The following is a 23,783-nucleotide window of genomic DNA, read 5'->3' on the forward strand; positions in this document are numbered from 1 at the left end:
CTCTTTGCAGTTAATCAGTGTTCAGTTTATCAAATGAAATAACACAAGTAAGAATGTAAAACTGAAAGCTGTAAACAATACAGAGACTTTTACGTGGTTCAGAAAAACCCTTTCCTACATCCACGGTCGGTTGATCAGACCAACAATCCACTCCGCAAGTGCTTAACAGGTGCACTGTAAACCAAACCGTGTGTTTGCCGGGTGCACACAACCGTAGCACTGAAGGAAACCCTTCTTCAGGACCCACGCTTCACTCGCGTCGGATTTCTCTGCTCAGCACAACCCGTGCTAAGACTTTTCACTCAGAGTCAGAGTACCTTCCTGAACTCCGAATCACTCAAACACTCTTTTGGGAGGGAGGTTTGAACGAGTGCCAACTTCACTACAAAGAACAAGTTCTTTGAAGCAAGTTTGACCTTTGGCTTCTGGGTAAACAGAGGTTTGCCTAAGGTCTAAGATAATATGTGTAATCAGCAGTGACTGATTTTGGCTCTGAAATTCTCTTCTTCGATTCAAGCTTTGGGAAGATTAAGCTTTAGGCTGAGTAGCAATTTCGGCAGAGCTTCAGCTTATGTCGTTGAATCGGTGAAGGTTGAAGTGATCCTCGAGCGCTATTTGTAGGAGAACTCTTGAATAGATCCGTTGGCGTAGAACGTCATCAAGATTTCTTCCGTTGGAGAGCAATTCGAATTTGGGCTGAGGCTTCAATCTTCGAGGTTCCTTGTCTGGGTGGAAACGGCTCTCTTGATGGACAGGAGATGTGACGTCTCTGAAAAGTAACCACCAGATAGGAATGACCTCTGCAGAGATAAGAATATCCTGAGATCTCTGCATTTAATGCGGCTGTACTTGGTAAGTGCGTGGCTTCCTCTGAACGTTGAAAGATCAGTCCTAGGAGGAATGTTCAACTTATACTTGACTTTAGTATCAGTCCATTGCGCGCATTAAGTAATCAGTCTTCAACTGATTCTTCAACTGATACTTCAGTTGGTATCTGCAGTCTTCAGTCTTTAGTTTTCGACACCGCAAGCTAAACTAGAACCGAACTCTAACATTTGAGTTCAAAGCAATTCCAGTCTATTACAATTAAGTCCTATGAATTTTGGTATCATCAAAACAAGGGTTAGGATATTCCGCAAGGTTCCCAACAATTTTCCCCTTTTTGATGATGCCAAAACCACACAGCAGTTCTAGACAACAAAAAGACTGAACTCACAGTACAAGTTCTAAACCTGGGGTGAAAACAGTTCCCCCTTAACAATAGAACCTAAAAATTTGTACTTAGAGTTAAGAACGAAACAGTTCTAAAAACAGAACAAGGAGAAGACAAAAAAACATAATCAGAGCCTGGACAAAGAGTCATTGTCTTCAGGTTGAGTTCAAAAAGAAGTTCTTTTCATTAATAAAAGACTGATAACCCATCAGTTTAGGTACAGAGCAAGACTTACATTGGAGTAAAAAGAAAAACAAAAACAATATGGGAAACCCATGGACTCCAGCAGTCTGCTTGGCTGCGCCTTGAACTTCTTGATCTTCATCTTCTGTCTTCGTGTCTTCATGTTCCTAAGCTTGTTCCACTCTCACTTGTTTTCCGTTGATTTGAGGTCTTTACTGGAACGTCGTCCTTACAACTTCTGGTGATCCTTGCTATCTCATTCACAGTCAAGAAAGAAAGGACAGGAGCAACCTTAGGGAAGGTTTCTCTCTGACTTCTGACTTTCCCCCTTTTTGGCAACATAAAAAAGAGAGCTGATGATGGAAGCTATGATCGGATGGGACTTCAACTTCGATTCTCAAGCATTCGTGGGAGAGCTTGGAAATGGAGAAGAGATCCCGAGATGCAGAAGGAAGAGGACGCCAGTGGAGAGGTGGAGAGATGAGAAGAGAGACGGAGAAGCGATGGAGACGGAGAGATGGAGAAGAGCAGGGTGAAGGAAAGGAAAGTATGCATAGCATGTTAGAGATAAACATGAGATGCAGCTATACATACAGTCCGGAGGGCGAATAGATAAACGGGAAGAGAAGAATTATAGGAGTGCGAGAAGTGGGGAGAAGAAGCGAAAGAAATGCATGGCGAGGCTTTGATGAAAGAAGTATACCAAAACGCGCCTCGTCATACATGGAGTAAGGAAGAGGTGAAGATGAAAAATCGAATCAGTGGTAGTCGTGAGGACTAGCACTGTCGATATTGCGCTGGATGGAAGTGAGCTTCTGCTCATTGCTGTTGCACCACATCGAAGCTTCACCAAAAGGCGAGAGGCTTTCCTGAGAACCAGGTGAAGTCTGTCTTCTTCAGACAGGTACTTCAAGGCGATGTGCCGGGCATGAGGATGGAAGACACTCGCTTCGCTGGATACAAGTGAGTGTAGAGCAAACTTTGACGTCGGAGAGACGTTGAGATCCAGTGGAAGGGTCCGGTGAAGACCAGGTATGTGAGTGTCATTCTTCTACTCCATGACTTTTCAATCATAGATTTTTCTCTGCAACTTTTGGAAAGATTGAAAGTTTTTCTCACAGTGAAGGCTGAGGAGAGTTGTTAGTTGATGCAGAAAAATAGTGAAGACAACATGGTATAAATAGACAAGATGTGTACCACGTAAGAAGATGAAAAGTTTTTCAAAAACTATGTCTAAAATGTATTTGAAGAATAAATTCACGTCCGCCGTCACTATAGGGGACTGAGACTTCAAAAAGTTGAGAGTTATCATTGCATTCTGTCATGTCAATGAGCTTCTCAAGAAATTTTATCACAGAGGCAAAGGGTTGGAAAGATTTTTGGCAAAAGATCAGGACAAGTTCAATCAAAACAGATTTTCCCTTTTAAAATACTTGTCCTTCTCGGATATTCCATTTTCCAACAATCAGTTAAAGTTTTTGAAAGAAACTGATCAGTTAGAGAAAGATTTTGAACTGAAACTCAAAACTCTGAACTGAAATAACTGATTTTAAAAGTAAGCTTTTTAAATACTTACTGATCGACTGAACATTGTAGTCAGTCGATACCACTTGATCCTGGTTGAATCATCAGGATAACATCTTCTTCAGATGAGCGTTCTGACTTCATTGCTTTCCACGTCGGCGATCGTAGAATCAACAGTTGGTTGACCACCAGTCAGCATGACTGTTTGAGAAAGTCTTCAAACACAGCATCACTCTTCAGGGTTGATGAGACCGATCTTTCCATACAGATCGTTGAATCTCTCTTCTGGAAGAGCCTTGGTCAGCAGGTCCGCTCTCTGAACAGCAGTGGGAATCCATTCCACAGAGATATTATTCTTTTCGACATGATCACGGATGAAGTGATGTCGAATAGCAATATGCTTAACTCTGGTGTGATGAACTGGATTCTGAGAGATTGCAATAGCACTGGAGCTGTCGCAATAGATTGGGACTTCCTTTTCGTCGATCCCATAGTCCTTCAACTGATGGACTAACCACAGGATTTGTGAGCAGCAGCTTCCGGCAGCAATATATTCAGGTTCAGTTGTGGAGGTGGCGACTAAAGTCTGCTTCTTTGAAAACCATGAGATGAGCTTGTTGCCTAGGAATTGACATGTTCCGGAGGTTGATTTACGATCAAGCTTGCATCCACCGAAGTCTGAGTCTGAATATCCGGTGAGCTTGATATCGTCATTTGCTGGATACCACAATCCTAAATTGGGTGTGCCTTTGAGATATCTTAGTATACGCTTTGCTGCATCCAAATGAGCTTCCTTTGGATCTGATTGATATCTTGCACATACCCCGACTGCAAATGCGATGTCTGGTCTGCTCGCAGTCAAATACAGCAAAGATCCAATGATTTCTCTGTACTTCGTCGAAGAGACAGATTTTCCTTCTGAACCTGGATCTACTTTCCAGTTTGTGTTCATTGGGATCTTGACTGATTTCATGTGCTGAATACCGAACTTGGCTATCAGTTCCTTGGCATACTTGGACTGACTGATCAGTATTCCTTCTTCAGTCTGCTTGACTTGCAATTTGAGAAAGAAATTCATTTCTCTCATCATGGACATTTGGAACTTATTGGTCATGATGTCAGCAAACTTCTTGCACATGCGTTCGGATTTGGATCCGAAAATTATGTCATCGACATAAATCTGAACAAGCAAGAGATCTTCTCCTTCTTTGAGAGTGAACAGAGTTCTGTCCACAGATCCTTTCTTGAAACCTTGTTCAACAAGATACTCCGAGAGAGTATCATACCACGCTCTTGGTGCTTGCTTCAATCCATAGAGCGCTTTCTTCAGCTTGTACACCTTTTCTGGTCCAGCAACCTCAAACCCTGGAGGTTGTTCCACATAGACTTCATCTGTGAGCACTCCATTGAGAAATGCACACTTGACATCCATTTGGTGTACCTTGAAACCTTTGTGAGCTGCGAAGGCTAAGAAGAGTCTGACTGCTTACAATCTGGCAACTGGAGCGAACGTCTCGTCGTAGTCGATTCCTTCTTCTTGACTGTATCCTTTTGCTACAAGCCTTGCTTTGTTTCTCACAACGTTTCCTTCTTCGTCTTTCTTGTTCTTGAAAATCCATTTCAAGCTAATCACTTTTGCATCGTCTGGTCGATCCACAAGCTCCCAAACTGAATTCCGGTTGAATTCATTGAGTTCTTCTAGCATTGCGATGACCCACTGACTAGACTTCAGAGCTTCTTCAACGTCCTTGGGCTCTGTAGATGATAAAAAACAACTGAAAATCTTATCTTCGTTGATACAGTTCTGATTGATGTCGAAGACGAGGTTGCACATTGATCTCCGAGTCTTGACGCCATCTAATGGTTCTCCAATGATGTTCTCCTTTGAGTGGAGTTCAAACCATCTTCGATACTTCTTGATCTCTTCTGGAGATGGTGGGGCTTCTTCGGTCAGAATGGTTCTAAAGTGTTGAGCACTTTCTGGAGTAGGGGAGAGTTGAGTTGGAGCTGCTTCTGCACGTTCAACTCGATCTTCAGCAACTGGAGTTCCCCCTTGACTGATGCCATCTACATTGGCTCCAGTCTGAACTTCTGACCTTTGACTGATCTTTTGATACTGAAGGATCTCAGTATCTTCATCTTTGCCTGGTCCCCACACCAAGACAGTAGAGGGCTCGATGTTGTGGATTTCAGCTTTGGAACCTTTAGTGTTCTGGACATACTTTTCAGCTTCTTGTTCCCTGAAATCATCGGTAGACTCATCAAAGATCACATGAGGTGTTTCTTCAACACAAAGAGTTTGAGAATTAAACACTCGATAGGCTTTGCTTGAACGTTCTGTTCTAGAGTATCCAAGGAAGACACCTGGATCAGCTTTGCTATCGAAAGTGCTTAACCTCTTCTTTTCATTGTTGTGGATGAAACACTTAGAACTGAAAGCATGAAAGTAGGCAATCGAAGGCTTTCTGTTCTTCCATAGCTCGTATGGAGTTTTTCCATGTGTTTGAGTGAGGAAAGAGCGATTCTGCATGTAGCATGCGTTGTTGACTGCTTCGGCCCAAAACTTCAAGGGGAGTTTTGATTCGGCTAGCATCGTCCTTGCTGCTTCCTTCAAAGACCGGTTTCTTCTTTCTGCAACTCCGTTCTGCTGTGGAGTTCTTACTGCAGAAGTTTGATGACTGATTCCTTGTTCATCACAATACTCACGAATGACAGTATTGAGGAACCCAGTCCCACGATCTGATCTGATGCTGATGATGTTGACTTCCTTTTAAACGCTCAGTCTTCTCAGCAGCTTTGGCAGTTCCTCCAGCGTCTCTTTCTTCTTGAAGAGAAAGATGACCCAAGTATATCGTGAATAGTCATCCACAACTACTAAGGTGTACTTCCTACCGTTGTAGCTTCTTGGAGTGATAGGGCCAAACAGATCCATGTGAAGTAGATGCAGAATTCTTTCAGAGGAGTGTCCTGACTTTGACTTGAATGACATTCGCGTTTGCTTTCCTCTTTGGCATGCTTCACATTCTTGCTTCTTCTGAAACACAATAGAAGGGAGACCTTCTACCAGTTGATGTTTAGCAAGTTTGTTGATCGTCTTGAAGTTTAGATGGTTGAGTCTCTTGTGCCACAGCCAGTTGAGCTCCGAGCTGCTTTTACCGATGTGGCATGTTTCTGGTGGGCTGTCATCCCATGAAACGACGTAGAGACTCCCTTGTCTGAATCCTTTCAGAACCACCATCTTTTGATTGTTTCTAACAGTGAATTCATCCTTCTTGATCTTCACTGTGAAACCGCTGTCACAAAATTGACTCACAGACAACAGATTATGTTTAAGACCAGAAACAAAGCTAACATTACTGATACTGGCGTTACCCATGTTGAGCACACCGTAGCCTTTTGTTTCTCCGATTGAGTTGTCTCCGAATGCAACTTGGATCCAGCTTTCTCAACATACTGAGATAGATATTCTTTGTAGCCCGTCATGTGCTTCGAGCAGCCACTATCCAGATACCATGTTCTGATTGAAGCTTTAACCTCTTCCTTCCTTCTGTGTTTCCTGACATTGACCTGCAAGGAAGAGTCGCTCTGAGACATTCATTCCATTGTCGTAGCTGTTGTCAGCCACACTTTCTGATTCATTGGCCATCAGGGCTCGGCTCTCATCGTCTGAGCTGGAACTGTCGAAGTCGGATGATTCTGATGTGTCTTTGGAAGAATCAGCATCGTCAGCAACCATCGCTTTCTTCTTCGAAAAGCTGCGATCTTTCTTAGCTTTCAGCTCTCTGCGCTCAGCTTGAGTCAGATCAGGGCATTCATTTCGAAAGTGCCCTTTCTTTCTACATCCAAAGCATTCCATGTCTTTGATGTCGTAAGCGCCTGACTTCCTTTCTCCGCTTCGATCTGTGGAATGTCTGGAGTTGCTTTCTCTTTCCTTTCCTTTGTAGTGCTACTTGTGGAACCTTCTGTACTTTCGGAACTTGGACTCCATCTTGTTGAATCTTTCAGTCAACAAAGCATATTGACTGAAGAAGTCTTCAGGGTTGAGTTCCGTTGGTTCCTTGATCTGCTTCTTGCCTTCTCTTGTTGAGGCTTTTAGTGCTACTCCTCTAGAGGTTGATGGACCATCTTCGTCTGATCCTCCAGCCTTCTTGTTTCCAAGATTTCTCAGAAAGTCGAACTCATTTGCCATGAGATCGGAGAAAAGCTTGTTTGTCGGGAGCTGACTAAATCCGGGCTTATGCTGATGAGCGACTAAGTAGATCTGCCATTCTCCTCGTGGCAGTGGTCGAAGAATCTTCAGGTTGATTTCTCGTTGAGTGTATTTGTCTTTGGAAATGGATTGAACTTCATTCAAGATTTGGTTGAATCTAAGTTCCATTTCCTCGACAGATTCATTCTTGAGCATGAGGAATGAGTCGAACTTCTGGCAAGCTATGGATAGCTTATTCTCCTTGATTTCCTCGGAACCTACGCATATTCTTTCCAGAATGTCCCATATCTCCTTTGCTGTTCTGCACTTGATGATCTTCATGACATGCTTGTCGGGAACGGTGCCGGAGATGATGCTTTTGGCGAGGTTGTCTAGCTCATCTTACTTTCTTTCTTCTGTGGTGAAGCCTGCCTTTGGCTTGGGCTGGACCTCATCATAACGATCTTGTTGTGGATCAACAGGAACCTTCTTGACGGTTTCGGTGATGGTGATTGGTCCGCTGGTGATGACTTCCCACATTCGGCAATGTTGGGCGGTGAGGAAGCTTTCAAGCCGAAACTTCCATATGTCGTATTTTTCAATACTAAACATAGGTAGAGAAGATAATCTGCTGTGGTTAGTCTCCATCAAAAAAGAGAGAACAGATAACAATAAATATAACAGATAGCAGGCACAAAAAGAAAGAGAACTTTTTCGAGACCTTTAAGAAAAAAGATCTAGTTCAATTAGAACCTAATCAGATACAGATAGTTCTTGCGAACAACCTGCTCTGATACCAATTGTTAGGTCCAGAGGGTCTCGAATAGGTGTATGGGGGGGGGAGAATACATATATGGGCTATTTTTCAAATCCTCAATCAGAGGGATCTCAGTCAGAGATCAAAACGAAACTTTGCATGCAAACACAGACTCCTGTTTTACTGAAAACAGTTTTGACCAAATAGGGTTGACGACTGATACTGAAAGCTCTTCAGTAAAGAGTTATCAGTTAAGTTGTTGGAACTTAACTGATGCACGTAAGGGCTTCAGTCGTGTTTGCTAAGACAGAGATGATAACACTCTTCCTGACTATCAAAAGATAGATCAGTCAGACTGATATCATACGCAGCGGAAATTAAACTTAGTTTCGCAATAGCCTTGGTGGAGCACGTTGTTGGTTGTTAGGTTTCTCTTTGCAGTTAATCAGTGTTCAGTTTATCAAATGAAATAACACAAGTAAGAATGTAAAACTGAAAGCTGTAAACAACACAGAGACTTTTACGTGGTTTGGAAAAACCCTTTCCTACATCCACGGTCGGTTGATCAGACCAACAATCCACTCCGAAAGTGCTTAACAGGTGCACTGCAAACCAAACCGTGTGCTTGCCGGGTGCACACAACCGTACCACTGAAGGAAACCCTTCTTCAGGACCCACGCTTCACTCGCGTCGGATTTCTCTGCTCAGCACAACCCGTGCTAAGACTTCTCACTCAGAGTCAGAGTACCTTCCTGAACTCCGAATCACTCAAACACTCTTTTGGGAGGGAGGTTTGAACGAGTGCCAACTTCACTACAAAGAACAAGTTCTTTGAAGCAAGTTTGACCTTTGGCTTCTGGGTAAACAGTGGTTTGCCTAAGGTCTAAGAGAATATGTGTAATCAGCAGTGACTGATTTTGGCTCTGGAATTCTCTTCTTCGATTCAAGCTTTGGGGAGATTAAGCTTTAGGCTGAGTAGTAATTTCGGTAGAGCTTCAGCTTATGTCGTTGAATCGGTGAAGGTTGAAGTGATCCTCGAGCGCTATTTGTAGGAGAACTCTTGAATAGATCCGTTGGCGTAGAACGTCATCAAGATTTCTTCCGTTGGAGAGCAATTCGAATTTGGGCTGAGGCTTCAATCTTCGAGGATCCTTGTCTGGGTGGAAACGGCTCTCTTGATGGACAAGAGATGTGACGTCTCTGAAAAGTAACCACCAGATAGGAATGACCTCTGCAGAGATAAGGATATCCTGAGATCTCTGCATTTAATGCGGCTGTACTTGGTGAGTACGTGGCTTTCTTTGAACGTTGGAAGATCAGTCCTAGGAGGAATGTTCAACTGATACTTGACTTTAGTATCAGTCCATTGCGCGCATTAAGTAATCAGTCTTCAACTGATTCTTCAACTGATACTTCAGTTGGTATCTGCAGTCTTCAGTCTTCAGTCCTTCGTTCTTCAGTCTTCAGTTTTCGACACCGCAAGCTAAACTAGAACCGAACTCTAACATTTGAGTTCAAAGCAATTCTAGTCTATTACAATTAAGTCCTATGAATTTTGGTATCATCAAAACAAGGGTTAGGATATTCCACAAGGTTCCCAACACTTTAGATAAAGGAACGCCATAGCTCAAAGGTTGCAATCCTTTCTTGGCGGTACGCATACTAAAACGAGCATTCACAGTATCAATGTAAGACACTCGAGATAAGCCTAACATCTTTTCTAGTGATCTCTTATAACCTTGATCACAAAGATGTATACTATACCTCCTTAGTCTTTCATCTGAAACTGTTCGGATAATCACTACTTTATGTCTGATAATAACTCCATATTGTCGTCAATTAGGAGGGTACTATCTACATAAAATGCAAGGTAAACCACATCACCGATGACACGAGATGCTTCTCTTCCTCCCCCACGTAACCTTAAGGCTGCTGCACATAGATATCCTTACCTTCTCCGAAGTAACAGTTTTAGAAAAAAAATTGACATCCATTTGTCAGACCTTGATGGTTTAAGTGAGCTGCTATGGGTAAAATGGTCCGAATTCCTGAGCATAGAAACTGGCAAAAGAACATCATCATAATCTATACCCTCATACTGGGTATAACCTTTCGCCACCAGTCTAGTTTTAAAAGCTATGACCTTGCTTATTCGAACTTATCATTCTCTTGTATACTCACTTGCAACCTATGGCTTTACGGCATTCTGGTAGCAAGATTTTTCTAGTATACAACCCATAGTATTAATGGATTGCTACATTGAGGTGTGCCAATAATCTACATTCTCGTCTCCCACTAATTCCAAGTAGATATCTGGATCGATTTTCTTACATTCACTATCAGGGACCAAATCTAAAGATTCTCCCAAGAACATAAATCGATCGGGTTGTCCCACAACCCTCCCACAACAATGGAGTTGTGGTGGCACGTATATATCAATAGTGTGTGCAGTGTCTTGTGGTACAAACTCTTGCACACTTGGCTTGGGTTATGGAAATGCCTGTCTATTGCCTTCAATTTCTTGAAGCATAATATCGGACTTGGATGAATGATAATTCACATAGCCCACTTCTAAGAATAGTATGTCATTGCTAATAACCATCTTCTGATTCTTTAGGACTAATTGCAAAGATGCATAACTCATCATCGAACATATTTTTCCAAGAGTGACCTATTTCTTCTCTCCACCACACCATCGTATATAGGGATTACACGGAGTAGTAAACTGGGTTGGAATCCCAAACACTGACAATGAATCAGAAAAGATCATTCCTAACACATTATTGGCCCTTTATCCCCTTTGCCATGAACGACCCGGTCTCCATCTTTTTCTCTATACAGGATTCACAGGTTCCCAATGGTACAACCTGGATTGAATCCAATGTACTATTTAGACACGAGTCTTTGGATCATGTTAAGATAGATGTGACCTAATCTAGGGTATCAATATATGTGTAAGATCCTCATGAGAGATTAGCCTTAACTTTTCTCTTTCTTTTGTTCGATGATGTACATGCAATATAAATGTGTTATGTAGACAAGTTATAATATAAAGAGAGATGTTCAAAATACCATAATAGACAACTTTGTCATTTCCTATGATAGAGACACCACTATCAAAAATGACATAATATCCATCTATTCAAACTTTTGGAATATGATAAGGAACTCTCAAAAACTAAACTATGTCTTTAGAACATAAAGACAAGTCTCCAATTGCAACAACTGCGACTCTTGTCGCGTTGCCTATGAAGACAATCATCTCACCACTTTTCAGCTTCCTTGTCAACTTAAAAACCCATGCAAGGTGCAACAATCATGATCAGTTTATCTCGTTATCCACTACTCACAACTGAGTAGAAAACGAGTTGACTTAGTTACTACAGCAAGTGCAGTACCTTAACCCTTTGCCTTGAGTATTAAAAGAAAATTCTTCAATACTCAATCTTTATCACACCACTACTTCCACTATTTTCATTGTCTTTCTTGCCCCTTGGACCCTTCTTTTTCCCGTCTTTCGACGAAGAAGATGACCCTCCTTTGGCAATAACAAGTGTTTGCACATCTCTTTCCCACAACGAATTCCTTAGTCGTAACTAGAGCATTCAACAACTCGAAAAAAGTATTATCATTCTTGCTCATAACAGCTATGAGGCGGAACTTCTTAATTAAAAGACTCGGGAATATGATTTTGGATAATATCGACTTTTGCCTCACCGTCGATATTCCCACTAAGCAAGTCAAGTCTATCATAAACAAGTTTGCCAAATGCATGACATGCTCGTACACTGAGCCCTGCTCGCTCATAAAAATAACAAGATTACTCTCATCAAATTTAAACGAGCAGCTCGGTCCGACTTTCTGAACGCTTTCTTAATTTATTAGTGTGAGATTCAAACTTCACTCCTCCACCACACATTTTTAAACACTACTCAATAATAATACCTTTATTGTGGGATCCAAACATCACTCACAATACACTCTAACTTTTCTTAAAACTCACGTCAAGAAAAGTGAGGAACGTTGATCTTGGATGGAGCTCGCTGTCCAAGATCAATGTTCCCCTATTTTTTCGGTGCAGATTTTAAGAAAAATTAGTGTATTAATGTGAGTAACCCACAATTAGTGTTTAAAAATGTGTGGTGGATAAGTGAAGTTTGGGTCCCACATTAATAAGTTACTTCCTCCATTCCGTTAGACTTGTCCCATTTCTTTTTGGCACGTTATTAAGGAGATTATAATTCGTGTAATAAAAGTGTGTCAAGGTGTGGGGCCATATTATTTATAGTGTAAAATCATTATCAAATATAGAAATATGACAAGATCAATGAGACAACTCAAAGAGGAAAATAAGATAAGATCAATGGGACGAAGGGAATATGTCGTTAGTGAAGTTTGAGTCTCACATTAAAAATGTTATTATGGAGTAGTTTTTAAAAATGTTTGGTGGAAAAATGAAGTTTGAATTTCACGTTAATGAATTATATTGTGAGATAGTATTTAAAAATAAAAAATAAATATTTTTTATAGACATGCTTTAAAATGGCAAAAATATTGATCGTGAACTGAGGGAGGATTAGTATATCCAATTAATTCGTTTATTTCTTCTCTTCACTCTTTCATCAATTCACGCAACACTAACTATACCCTGAAAATCGGTGAAAGGCTACCTTTCAAGTAATGTATGTATACAAATATAAATAATTAATTACGTTTATGTGGCAATTTCATTACCATTGAATCGGCAACAACCTCCATAACAAAACTAACTAAGATAGAAAATTACATCACCAACCCACCGAACCCCACCCACAATTCAATATTTGATCAATTTAGAATTAGGAATTAACTATCAAAGTTTTGATAAAGTGCAACAAACCTTCCTCAAACGCATGTTCCTTCACACCTCAATCCGGCTATGGATCTTTTTCATCTAAAGGGCCCCATGATTTGTTGGACCAATTTTTTTTGGAAAATGTCATTTTTTCAACTGTGACATCAAAATCAGATGATAGAATATGGTTTTAGAATTTGGTCATCGTCCCATCCTTGTAAAATTGGGAGTTGATTTTCCTTTAATTATACGTCTCTGGATTCTTGTTCTATGCATGTAAAATATCTTTTCAATCTTTCTATGATCCAATAATTCCTATTACGTTATAATTAATTTTAACATGAATTGTATTCGTATTTTTTTTTTTTTTGGTATGCTCGTTCGATGATAAAATATGATTCTATGTATTTATACATATAAATGGTCAAATTTTTTTATTCAGAAATCAAGAATGCACGGTTCAATATGAACAAAATATTTCTAAAGTATTATTTCATCTAAGTTGATCACATATCCTTGATTGATGGATGGATCATCTAATTTCGAATTTTAAATTAGAGAATTTTAATTTGTCCCAATACATCATCAAGACTTGTAAGAGCTGTCTGAATTGGACATGAAGAAATGAGGTGTACATAAAGATGCTTGATTTATTCCTTTGATGATACGCTCCTCTAAAGACTTCACAACAACGTATGTTCCCATTGAATAAGTCAAAACCTCTAATAATTCTTTTCAGTTTCTTCTCTATAGTAATTAATAGAAATATATATAAAAAATTGCAATTATATATGTAATGAATGCATGCTAAATAAAGACACCTAATTAAACCCAACTAATGGTGATGGTGGGCCCAAAAAGTCCATATATAACTAAATATCAAATTTGTTTTATTTCATTAGAGACAAGTGGAAACTAGAAACACAAGCTGGTGGATAATGTGTAACATCCATCAACAACGGATTTACTCTTAAAAATTTAAACTAAGCACTAATTAAACTTCTTATATAATTAATTAGGAATCTACAATTAATGTTGGCCGACTATGACAGAGATAATATATATATATATATATATATATATATATATATATATATATATGAGTTATACTAAGAATGTTATATTTCGTGAGAAATGAGAATGATTGAATAAGTTAGTATATAGTGTTGCATAAGCTGCTTGTAATTATTGAATAACATTTTTATCTGGGTTTGAATCCTCGAGGGAGCGAAAATGCTATCTAATTAATTGAATTTCATTATTCAATCATTACAAGCAGCTTATGCAACACTATATGCTGGATTATTCAATCATTCTCATTTATCACAAAAGATAGTATTCTTAGTATAACTTTTTCCTAATATATATATATATTCATTTTACAAGCACGAATATATAGTACAAATTTCCGAAACAAAAAAAAAAGTAAAAATGAAAGTTGAAAGTATCTAGCGTAAACAAATGGAAATCGACAACAACTATCATTATTAAATGCAAAGAAATAAGAGAAAATCATAAGGATTATATCAAGTATTGAAACATCGATGATCACAGAACTTTAACGAAAATTTCCTAGGAATATTTTTTACCTCCCGAGAAAATAAAATATTTCTTCCAGTAGCCTGAATCTTTCTACCGCTGCAATTTTTAATCAGAAAGCTAACTGCCCTAAAACGGCGGTGATAAAGAATGGCGTCAACCCGGATGAGAAGCTCCGATCCGATCCTGAGTCGTAGTACGGGTCAACCGGGTACAAGTTCCCGGGCGGCCCGTTTATGTATATGTTCGGCGGGTTCGGTGGGTACTGGCCGCCGCTAGGAGGAGGCGGGCAGTAGTTGCTCGGCGGTGGAGGCTGCTTCTTCGGAGGAGGTGGCGACGGTGGTGGTAGCGCTGGTGGAGGAGGAGACGGCGGCGGGATGCAAGGGTTGTTGCAGGGGCAGCCGCCGCATTTGTTCTCTAAATCAGGAGGGGTTTCATCAAGAAGCATTCTTGAATTCATTACTTGTTGGGATTCAGCCAAAGTAGAGATCGTAACAAGAAAAATGGTGAAGTGCAAGATTTTGAGCCTAGCCATCATGATTTGAAGGATCAAGAATTTGTGATGAAAATGTGTATATTTGTAGAAGAATGGTGTTGGAAAGGGTTGAAGTTAATTTGTTTAGGTGCATGGAAGTATTGGAAAAAGTGGAGAGGGAAATTTTGGAGAAATAATAGGGGGAATTTAGTTGGGAAATGGAAGTGAGTGTTACATGAGGGGTTTGGCTTAATCTATAAGGCAAACTCACTATTTGCATGTGGATGGTCCACTTTATAGGCCCCACAAATTAGGCCCTATATTTATTGTTTTGTGTACCTTTTTAATAAGTGTATATATGCATGTATTCTATAGGTCTAATTGCATGTATCTAGCTACTTTCAAAATAATTGTACAGCTTTTCTTACTCCCTCCGTCCCGTTAAAGTTGGCCACATTCTTTTCGGCACGGAGATTAAGAAAGGGATAGTTAGTGTTTAATTAAATGTGGTCCAAATTAATTAAAATTTCCTTGAACCTAACTTTATCTTCTTCAACCTAACTTCACTCCATCTGGTGATGGCAACGGCGCCGGCGCCGGCGCCGGTGGTTGCCGCTCGCCCCTCACCCAAACCAGACTTCACCTTCACAGGTGAATCAACGACAGGCGAGCTTCGGCGCCCATCAAAGCTAGCCTTCGATTTTCAGCCAAAGCCCAAAAAAGGCTTGAATCAAAAATTAATCCAGGGTTCGCATCACCTTCCTCACCCAAACCAAGCTTCAATTTTCAGCTAAAAACCAAAAAAAGAAAAGAGATAACCCAATCGACACTCCATCGCTCACCCCCAAATCGGCGGACCCAGGCTTCGATTTTCAGCCGCTCGCCCAAATCGCAGTGAAATCCCCTCGCCCCTCGCCGGAAATCGAAGTTGAGACGGTGATTTTAGATCTAGGGTTTGTGAGAGAAGGGCGGCGCCGTGGCTGGGGAAACGAGCGGCGGTGGTCGTCGGTGTTGTTTATGTTATGACCGAAGTAGAGGAGGGAGAGAGATGAGACACAGTGGCGGCCTTGTTGCTGCCATTCGCCGGAAAATTCAGGGAAAAGGGGCGGCGGCGCATATCTGTGTTCTGGGGAGGAAGAGGACGAGGGAGAAGGGAATCAGAGGGCGGGGCGGCGGCCGACGGCCGGCGTTGTTGCCGGAGAAGAAGAGAGAAGGGGGGGAGAGGCTGTGTTGGGGTTGGGGTTGCCGGGCCGGGGAGGGGGGGAGATCACGAGATCTGTAACGAGAGAAAGAGGGATAGAGCAGAGGTGAGTGAGAGGGTTTTCAGGAGCCGGGGCGGCGGTCGGCGCTGCCGTTGTCCGCCGGAGAAGAAGAGAGAAGGGGAGGCGGCAAACCATGTTTGTGTGTGTCTGTGTCTGTAACGAGAGAGAAAGAGATGGGGAGAGAGCAGTCAGTAGAGGCGTGTGTTAAATGAGTGTAGAAGATAGGTTTAATTAGGTGTAGATTAGTTGATTAATTATAGAGTTTAATTTGGTGTAATTTTTACCCAAAAAGGAAAGTAGCCAACTTTAGTGGGACGCCCAAAAAGGAAATGTGGCCAACTTTAATGGGACGGAGGGAGTATAATACAATTGCTGTTCCACTATTCATGAGATAATAATATATACGGTGGTTGGTTCTATTTAGAGGATATAAATATAAACCGCAAACACATTTGGATTTATTTCGGTGACAAATAAATTAAACTTTAAGAGATGAGGCGAAATTTAAAGTGCCCTTTCTCTTATGAATAATTTGAAAAATGCCCTCTCTTACTATGTAAAGCACTATATGCCCTAAATAAGTGAAGAACCGAAAATACCCTTTGAATGTGATGGATGTGCATTGTTTTCCGCAAAAGTTCTTACACATCTATGACAAAAGTTGTTAAAGTGTAAGAAAAACATCAATTCATCAATTTAAAGATTGAAATCGGTCAAATAAGTGTTGGAACATGTGAAAGACTGACAGAAAAAATAATATTTATTTATTTTTGAATTAAAATCGAAGGTTTTACAAGTAAATCGTAGGCTAATTAATCAATGGAATATAAATACTAAAAATTAACACAATCGATATTAGCACTCAAAACACACATTAGAAAAAAATAAAACTATCCGACCGGAAAAACAAAGTGTCCGACCGTAAATAAGGTTTCATCGGTCGGACGCATATATGTTCCGGTCAGATAGATGTGTTTTTGGTTCCGATGTGTGTTTTGAGTGCTAATATGGATTGTGTTAATTTTTTGTATTTATATTCCATCGATTAATTAGCCTTCAATTAAGGGACATAATTTTTTTTTAAAATTGATGATAAACGACAAATATGATGTGAAATAGCCTTGTCAGTAAAGTATTCATGTCAAACACTCTAATTTCATTGAAATTCACGTGAAATGAAGGAATCTTTGTTTATATATGAGTAAATTCTCTCATCCTCTCATCCGAGCACTCAAAGTGAAAAAACACTCAAACTCATTAGAAATTCTAAATCTTAAATAACTGATTACCTGTCCCTCGAATAGATCGCGCAGACCGTGAAGCCGGGGCTTACCCCTGAAAGTCCATCTCAAACACCGAGGGTGCGCTGTCGGATTACCGCTAGATGCTGCGACCATGTGTCCGAAACCCGGGACGCGCTCCAATGCCCAGACATATAAAGTCCACGAAGGACCGTAGAAGTGATACTTCTCGCTGGTTCCTATCTCATGCATATAATGGCATAACATTTTATACGAATACGCGCCCCAGGGGAATCTATCAAATGTAGCCAGATCATCCACCAAAACCCAAAGCCACGGCTGTACCCGTGCATCCAACCCAAGAACAAGGGTGTGAGCCACACACACGAGGACAGCACGAAGGTACAGGCTCCCATCCCCATCATCCACTCGACGATCCAAATCGCACACGCGTTTGATGAGCGACTGTATGGTCATGCTTCGCGTACCGCAGAATCGTCGGTATGCCTCCACGCGACTGCAGTCGTGCTGTAATGTCGCATCGAACCTCGATCCCCCGAAATTGAGCCCAGTCACTAATGCGTAGTCCGCAGGGGAAAATCTGACTCGTGCTCCGCACAGAAAGAAGCACATCTCATCGTCTTCTGACACAATCTGCCTCGAGACAATCTGGTGTAATGCTTTATTGCTCTTCGGGCCGGGCCTCCAATCAGTGAAATGCCCAAAACATGATGCTCTAAATCTTCCCAATAAATCTGAATTGCACTGTTCGCCGACCACATTTAAAGTTTCAACCAGCTCCGGAAAATGTGAATCCCTATAGTAGGTGCTGATAGCAACCTCCGTCTGGTCTATAGTGTCGCGACGAAGATATGGGACATTCACCTATTCATTTACAAAATGAAAACATATTAAATTCAGTAAAATATTAAAAAATAATACAAATAGGCATAATTAAAAAAGAGGCGAAATTAATTAATACCAAGCAATTTAATTAAATAATATTAAAATTCAGTAATTCAGTAAAATAGTAAAATTCAGTAAAATATTAAAACATTTCCTCTGAGTAATATTAAAATATTAAAATTCAGTAAAATTCAGTAATATTAAACTGCAATTAAATTCAGTAAAATTCAGCAATTTAATATTAAATTCAGTAAAATTCGAGTAATTCAGCAATTTAATATTAAATTCAGTAAAAATTCAGTAAATTATTAAACTGCAATTAATACCAAGCAATTTAATTAAATTCAGTAAAATATTAAAAAACTGCAATTTAATATTTTACCAAGCAATAACAGTTTCAATAATTAATAATTAAACAATTATAATTAAAATAAATTCAGTAAAATAGTAATAATTAACGTAAACATACAGATATATTTAATAAAGTATTTTATGCCTAAAGAGCAACTATCCGTCCGGTGAAGTGTCCGGTAAAATGTATCCGGCCGGGTACATTTCAGATTGAAACTGTTCCGGTCGGACGCATTATTCCGGGCATAGTACCGGACGGATAGTTGCTCTATAGGCTTAAAATACTTTATTTTATTAAATTGCACAAAAACCACATAAACAATGCAATGCAATGTAATACCCAAAAACCACATAAACAATGCAATGTAATACCCAAAACTCGCAATAATAATTCAATAATGATTACTTAAACAAATATAATTAAATTAAATTCAGTAAATTACTAATAATTAATATAAACATACAACTAATTAAAATGGAATAATTTATGCTAAAACACGATCGGTCCGGCTGGTGAAGTGGCCGGATAAATCGATCCGGCCGTATGTTTCATTTAAATAATGTTCTCGGCCGAATCGATTTATCCGGCCACTTCACCGGCCGGATCGATCGTGTTTTAGCATACATTATTCTATTCTATTCAATTTCATGAAAATTAAAAATAAATACCTGTGAAGAAGATGCCATGGATGAGTCCGAGGGTGCTTCAATATTTTGAACTCTCTCTCTCGGTGGGTAAAAGTGAAGAGGCCGATAGAGGTGTGTGGTGAAGTAAAAAACCCTAGTATTTTAAAGTAAATATAGTGTTAAATAGAGAAGTGAATGGACCGATTGTATCGGCTTTATGTCTATCAAAAGGGAATCAAATTTTTTAGAAAGATATTTTTTACCTTTATGTATCGGTAGCATGCATGATTTTTTTGGGTAACAAGCATGCATTTATTTGGGACGGATTTTGAGATATATATATATATATATATATATATATATTAAATTAAAGATATCAATTGATTTACACGATATATATAGTGTTATATAGTACTATATATCAACATTCAAGAATAACACAATATATATATATATATATATATACAAATAATTTCAAAGAATATATGTATTGAAATTAAGATATTAAAGGGAAAAAAATAAAAAATTTAAGATAGATACGCATGGATATATATTATTAGCGTCTTGATTTTTTTTTTTTTATGAAATTGAATAAAATAGAATATTTTATGCCTAAATAATATCTATCCGGCCGGTAATTGTCAAGGAAAAATGTATCCGGCCGGGTCATTTTTAACTTGAAATGTACCCGGTCGGATACATTTCTCTGGCCATTTTACCGGCCGGATCGATGATATATCGACATAAAAGTTTGTATTCTATCTATTTGTATCTTTATATTAATTTTTACTATTTTGCTGAATTTAATTTAATATATTGTTTAAGTGTTAATTAGTGTCCGGTCGATATATTTACAATTTAAAGATATGAACACTATATATATATATATATATATACAGTGTAAAAACAATTATTGCATGCACTCAATGTAATCATTTCGGTCATTATTGTGCAAAAATGCATTGAAACTAAAAAATGTGTAAGATTGTGTAAGAAGACCGAAATGATTACATTTGATGTTAACCCACTTAAGGGTTAATTAGTAATTTAGGGCATGGATAGCTTTGCATGATAAAGGTGGGCATTTTTCAAAATATGAATAAGGAATGAGGCACTTTTGCCTATTAACACTTAAGAGATCATGTCCGTAAATTAGTCGGTGGCGCCACTTTATTGTAAGCATAAAATAAACTGTACTTTTTAACTATGCATGCAATAAATTGTGCACTACACTATGTTTAGGATTAACTTATGATTTTAATATTAGAAAGAACTGTACCAATGGGAGAAATTGGGAAATTGATGGATTTAAAAAGTGAAGCGGGGGACATGTTATTGTTAGGCATGCCTTTCCCTCGGCCACAATCAAGGTTGCATGCATCACAGTGAGGAATATGTGGCGAAGGTATATATCTATTATTGGAATAATATTAAAAAGCAAGTTATACAGGGAATCATGCAAAGACGAATGATGAATTCAATATTGTTTTCAGTAAACAAATTTAGACAACTCATCTTAGTTGTAAGCTTTTCTTGAGAAGACACCGAATTTCTTAAATTTTATTAAAATATTTGAATTTTGAATTATTCGAAATCGTGTTTACCTTTATCCTTTTCTTTTCTCTTAGAATCTAGATTTTTGATTTATGTATAGTTAAGTCCTCTAACTTATATATATAGTTAGATTTTAGTGAAAATGTTACTATTATTTTTTGGTGGAAAATAAGAATTAATGACTAAGTCACTATTCAGTTAATTGATAAATTTTTGCTTTCTCTAGGATTTGAATATATGTAAAAAAAATTCCCCTACAGATAAATATCAGTCATATAATTTGAAAATCACAAAATTTTCTGTACACCCGGGTCGTACCCGACTCGGATCCTACCCAATTGAACTATTATTACCCAAATGTCAAGTGTTAATGTCATTTCAGTGTTAGTGTCATTTTAATATAGTGTTAGTATCATTTGTAAAACAAAATAGTGTTAGTGTTATTTTCGAAATAGTTTCATTTGTGAAACAAAATAGTGTTAGTGTCATTCCAAAATTGTGTTAGTGTTAGTGTCATTTCAAGAAAAAATGGGTTAGGATAATCCAACTGTGTCAGGATCCAGGTCGGGTACAACCTGGGTGTACCGTACACCCGGGTGTATTGGAGATCACCTCTTTGAAAATTTAGCATTCTAGATTCATTATCATTTCTCACCACATTTGTCAATTCACATTGGATACATTTATTAAACTAGTGTGTAACCCGTCGAAATTCGACGGAAAATTATTTTAAATTATTGTTTAAATTATATGATATTATTTTTTATATAAACAATTATTTATGTATAAGTTATTTTTAAATTTATTTAATTTTAGGTAATATAGATGAAATTATATTAATCAGAATCATATTCCTCAATTAAATATTAACCTTTTGTTAGAATAATAAATATTCTTTTTATATAAAATTTTATTTAATAATATTTTGGAAAAGGTTGATATAAAAGATTTTATCTCATTTGAACATCATCTCGATATTGAAGATTTTATCAGTCGAGTCAAGAAGGGGCTTAGGGGCATAAGAGGTTCCTCCCATCTCTCATTCTCTCAAGTGTTTATGGGACGTGTTTACGCTCTGGACATCTTGCTAGGTTTGGCCATAGGCATGCCAATCTATTCATGTCTCCTCCTTTAGTTACAACACTAGATGCATCTCATTAGGTCTTTAAGGGTTGTAACATGGCTTTAGGCATAAGGTAGGATTGTTTTAGCTCGAGGCTAGGGTCATCCCACTACGCCAAATTCGCTCATACATAACGGATAATATCTGTTATCTATGTGGTAAAACTGGCGTAAAATATAATGGTGTTATGTATGTGGCGCTAATACATAACAGAGAAAATCTGTTATCTATTGTATTTTACATAACAGTGTGATCCAAATACATAACACAGTTTTTTAAGTTATCTATCTTGTTTTACATAACGGTGACTGTTATAAAATACAATTTTTATACGTTATCTTTACACTTATACAGAATGATTCTTTACCGTTATGTATGTTGTCTTAGATTTCAACATATTTCTTATTTTTCACAATTTTACTTATGATGAGGACTGGAATACTCATCAGCACTATGCTTAGTAATCCAAGCCTATTTTACCTTGTTATGATTATTGTTATTATTATATAAACTAACCAGCGCAGGTTTAACTAAAAAGACTTGCTAATAAATGAATATGAAGAGTCAATCAGCCTTGACCAAAGTGCAGAGATGCTGCCTTGCTAAAGTGCAACACCACCAGCGCAGACCAGAGCAGCGCAGCAGAGCTGCGCAGCCAGACCAGAGCAGCGCGGTAGAGCTGTGCAGCACAACAGCGTAGAGCAGCAGCGCAGCGAGAGCAGCGCAGAGCATTAGCGCAGCAGCGCAGCTAGAGCGCAGAGCTGGTCTTGCTAGAGCCGGAGTTACCCGCTTCACCAACGAAGGACAGCGTAGAGGGGTCAAATCAAGATCATTAAAGGGCTTAAATCCAACTATTAGAGTTCATGGGCCTAAGGCCTTTAGGGTTCATTCTCACAACTATAAGTAGTAGGTTTAGCATTAGCATAAGGAGGGGGGGATCAATTCATTTTGGAGCAACACACTTGTAATATGTAACTCTCTAAAAATATAGTGAAACCAACGAAGAACCTCCCGTGGATGTAGGTCTTAATGGCTGAACCACGTAAATCCGTGTGTCGTTTATTGCTTTCTAGTTTCTAGTTTAGGTGTTGGTGATTCCGTGCTTCATCAACTGGCGCCGTTTGTGGGAAAGGATCGGAGCTATGTCGTGAGTTCCGACGAGCTTACAAAAAATTGGGAGAGTTACTGTTCATCACCGATTACTGTTCATCGAAAATTTTTGGAAAATTGGGGATTCGGTTACTGTTCATCCGGAAAAAAAATTGGGGCAAGCTTTCTCACTTTTCTGGGCAAGAAATCTCCGGCGAGATTTCTCATTTTCCTTCCGGCAATTTTCTTCGATTTTGGCAACAATGGGGGGCTTATGTTCAGGTCCAGATTGGGATTTAGGTTCATATTCTTTGATGATCCAGATGGTGAATCAACCAAAACTGGCTTTGGGTCTTATTCATCCTCATCCAGATTGGGATTTGGACTCGTCGATTCAATCGAATCAGTCGCCGGATTCTCGACCGAAGAGCCTTCTGCCGCTGTCACCAAGCTCAGCGCAGGTTTCGATCGAAGCCACCGCCCTTCTTCCATGACTGTAACCTCCGATCGAAGACCCCAATCGCAGCAGAAACCAGTCACCACTGCCGCGCCGAGCTCTCATCCTCTGAGCCAAACATTAGCTCGCCGACTATTGGCATAGGGGAAAACCCCCAATTTTCTGATTCATGAATCTTTTAGCAATTTCGAACTAATTATGGCGAATCATGATGATTATTTATGTTTTCCTCATTTTTGTAGTGTTTCCCAGCAAATCACTGGTAGAGATTCATTTTGCGGAGATCATTACCCGCCTCATCGGCGTTTGAAGGCTGCAAGACCTACGCCTTTTGAGAATTAGGGGAATCGCAGAAATCCGGTGCTCTGTTGCCGTTTCAGAAGAACCACAATCCAGTTCCAGAAATGGCGGATTCAGCTACAATCAAGGAATTTTCAGAAAGTTTCTGAGGAATTTGGG

General features: G+C 39.1%; 2 protein-coding genes across 2 annotated transcripts; both read right to left on the bottom strand.

Annotated features, from left to right (window-relative positions):
- Window positions 1–14,351: 14,351 nt before the first annotated feature.
- Window positions 14,352–14,699, bottom strand: LOC131025895 (leucine-rich repeat extensin-like protein 6). The gene has a single exon (XM_057955675.1). The coding sequence runs from the start codon at window positions 14,697–14,699 to the stop codon at window positions 14,352–14,354; it is 348 nt and encodes a 115-aa protein (XP_057811658.1).
- A 660-nt stretch (window positions 14,700–15,359) lies between these two features.
- LOC131025896 (uncharacterized) lies at window positions 15,360–19,418 on the bottom strand. The gene is made up of 3 exons (XM_057955676.1): window positions 19,144–19,418; window positions 17,266–18,102; window positions 15,360–15,491 (listed from the first exon to the last, which is right to left on the bottom strand). Exons 1-3 carry the CDS (start codon window positions 19,159–19,161, stop codon window positions 15,360–15,362), a joined length of 987 nt encoding a protein of 328 aa, XP_057811659.1. The 5' UTR covers window positions 19,162–19,418.
- Between the last annotated feature and the right edge of the window lie 4,365 nt (window positions 19,419–23,783).

Source organism: Salvia miltiorrhiza, chromosome 5 (genome assembly GCF_028751815.1).
Source record: "Salvia miltiorrhiza cultivar Shanhuang (shh) chromosome 5, IMPLAD_Smil_shh, whole genome shotgun sequence".
In the NCBI taxonomy this organism is placed as follows: domain Eukaryota; kingdom Viridiplantae; phylum Streptophyta; class Magnoliopsida; order Lamiales; family Lamiaceae; genus Salvia; species Salvia miltiorrhiza.

Bases quoted from the DNA above. Each gene is read 5' to 3' on its own strand.
- LOC131025895 (XM_057955675.1), bottom strand. From the start codon at position 14,699: ATGAATTCAAGAATGCTTCTTGATGAAACCCCTCCTGATTTAGAGAAC.
- LOC131025896 (XM_057955676.1), bottom strand. The intron at 15,492-17,265 runs GTAATCAGTTAT...TGAAAATTGAAG, and splicing joins GCGATCTATTCGAGGGACAG to CTTGGTTTGGGTGAGGAAGG.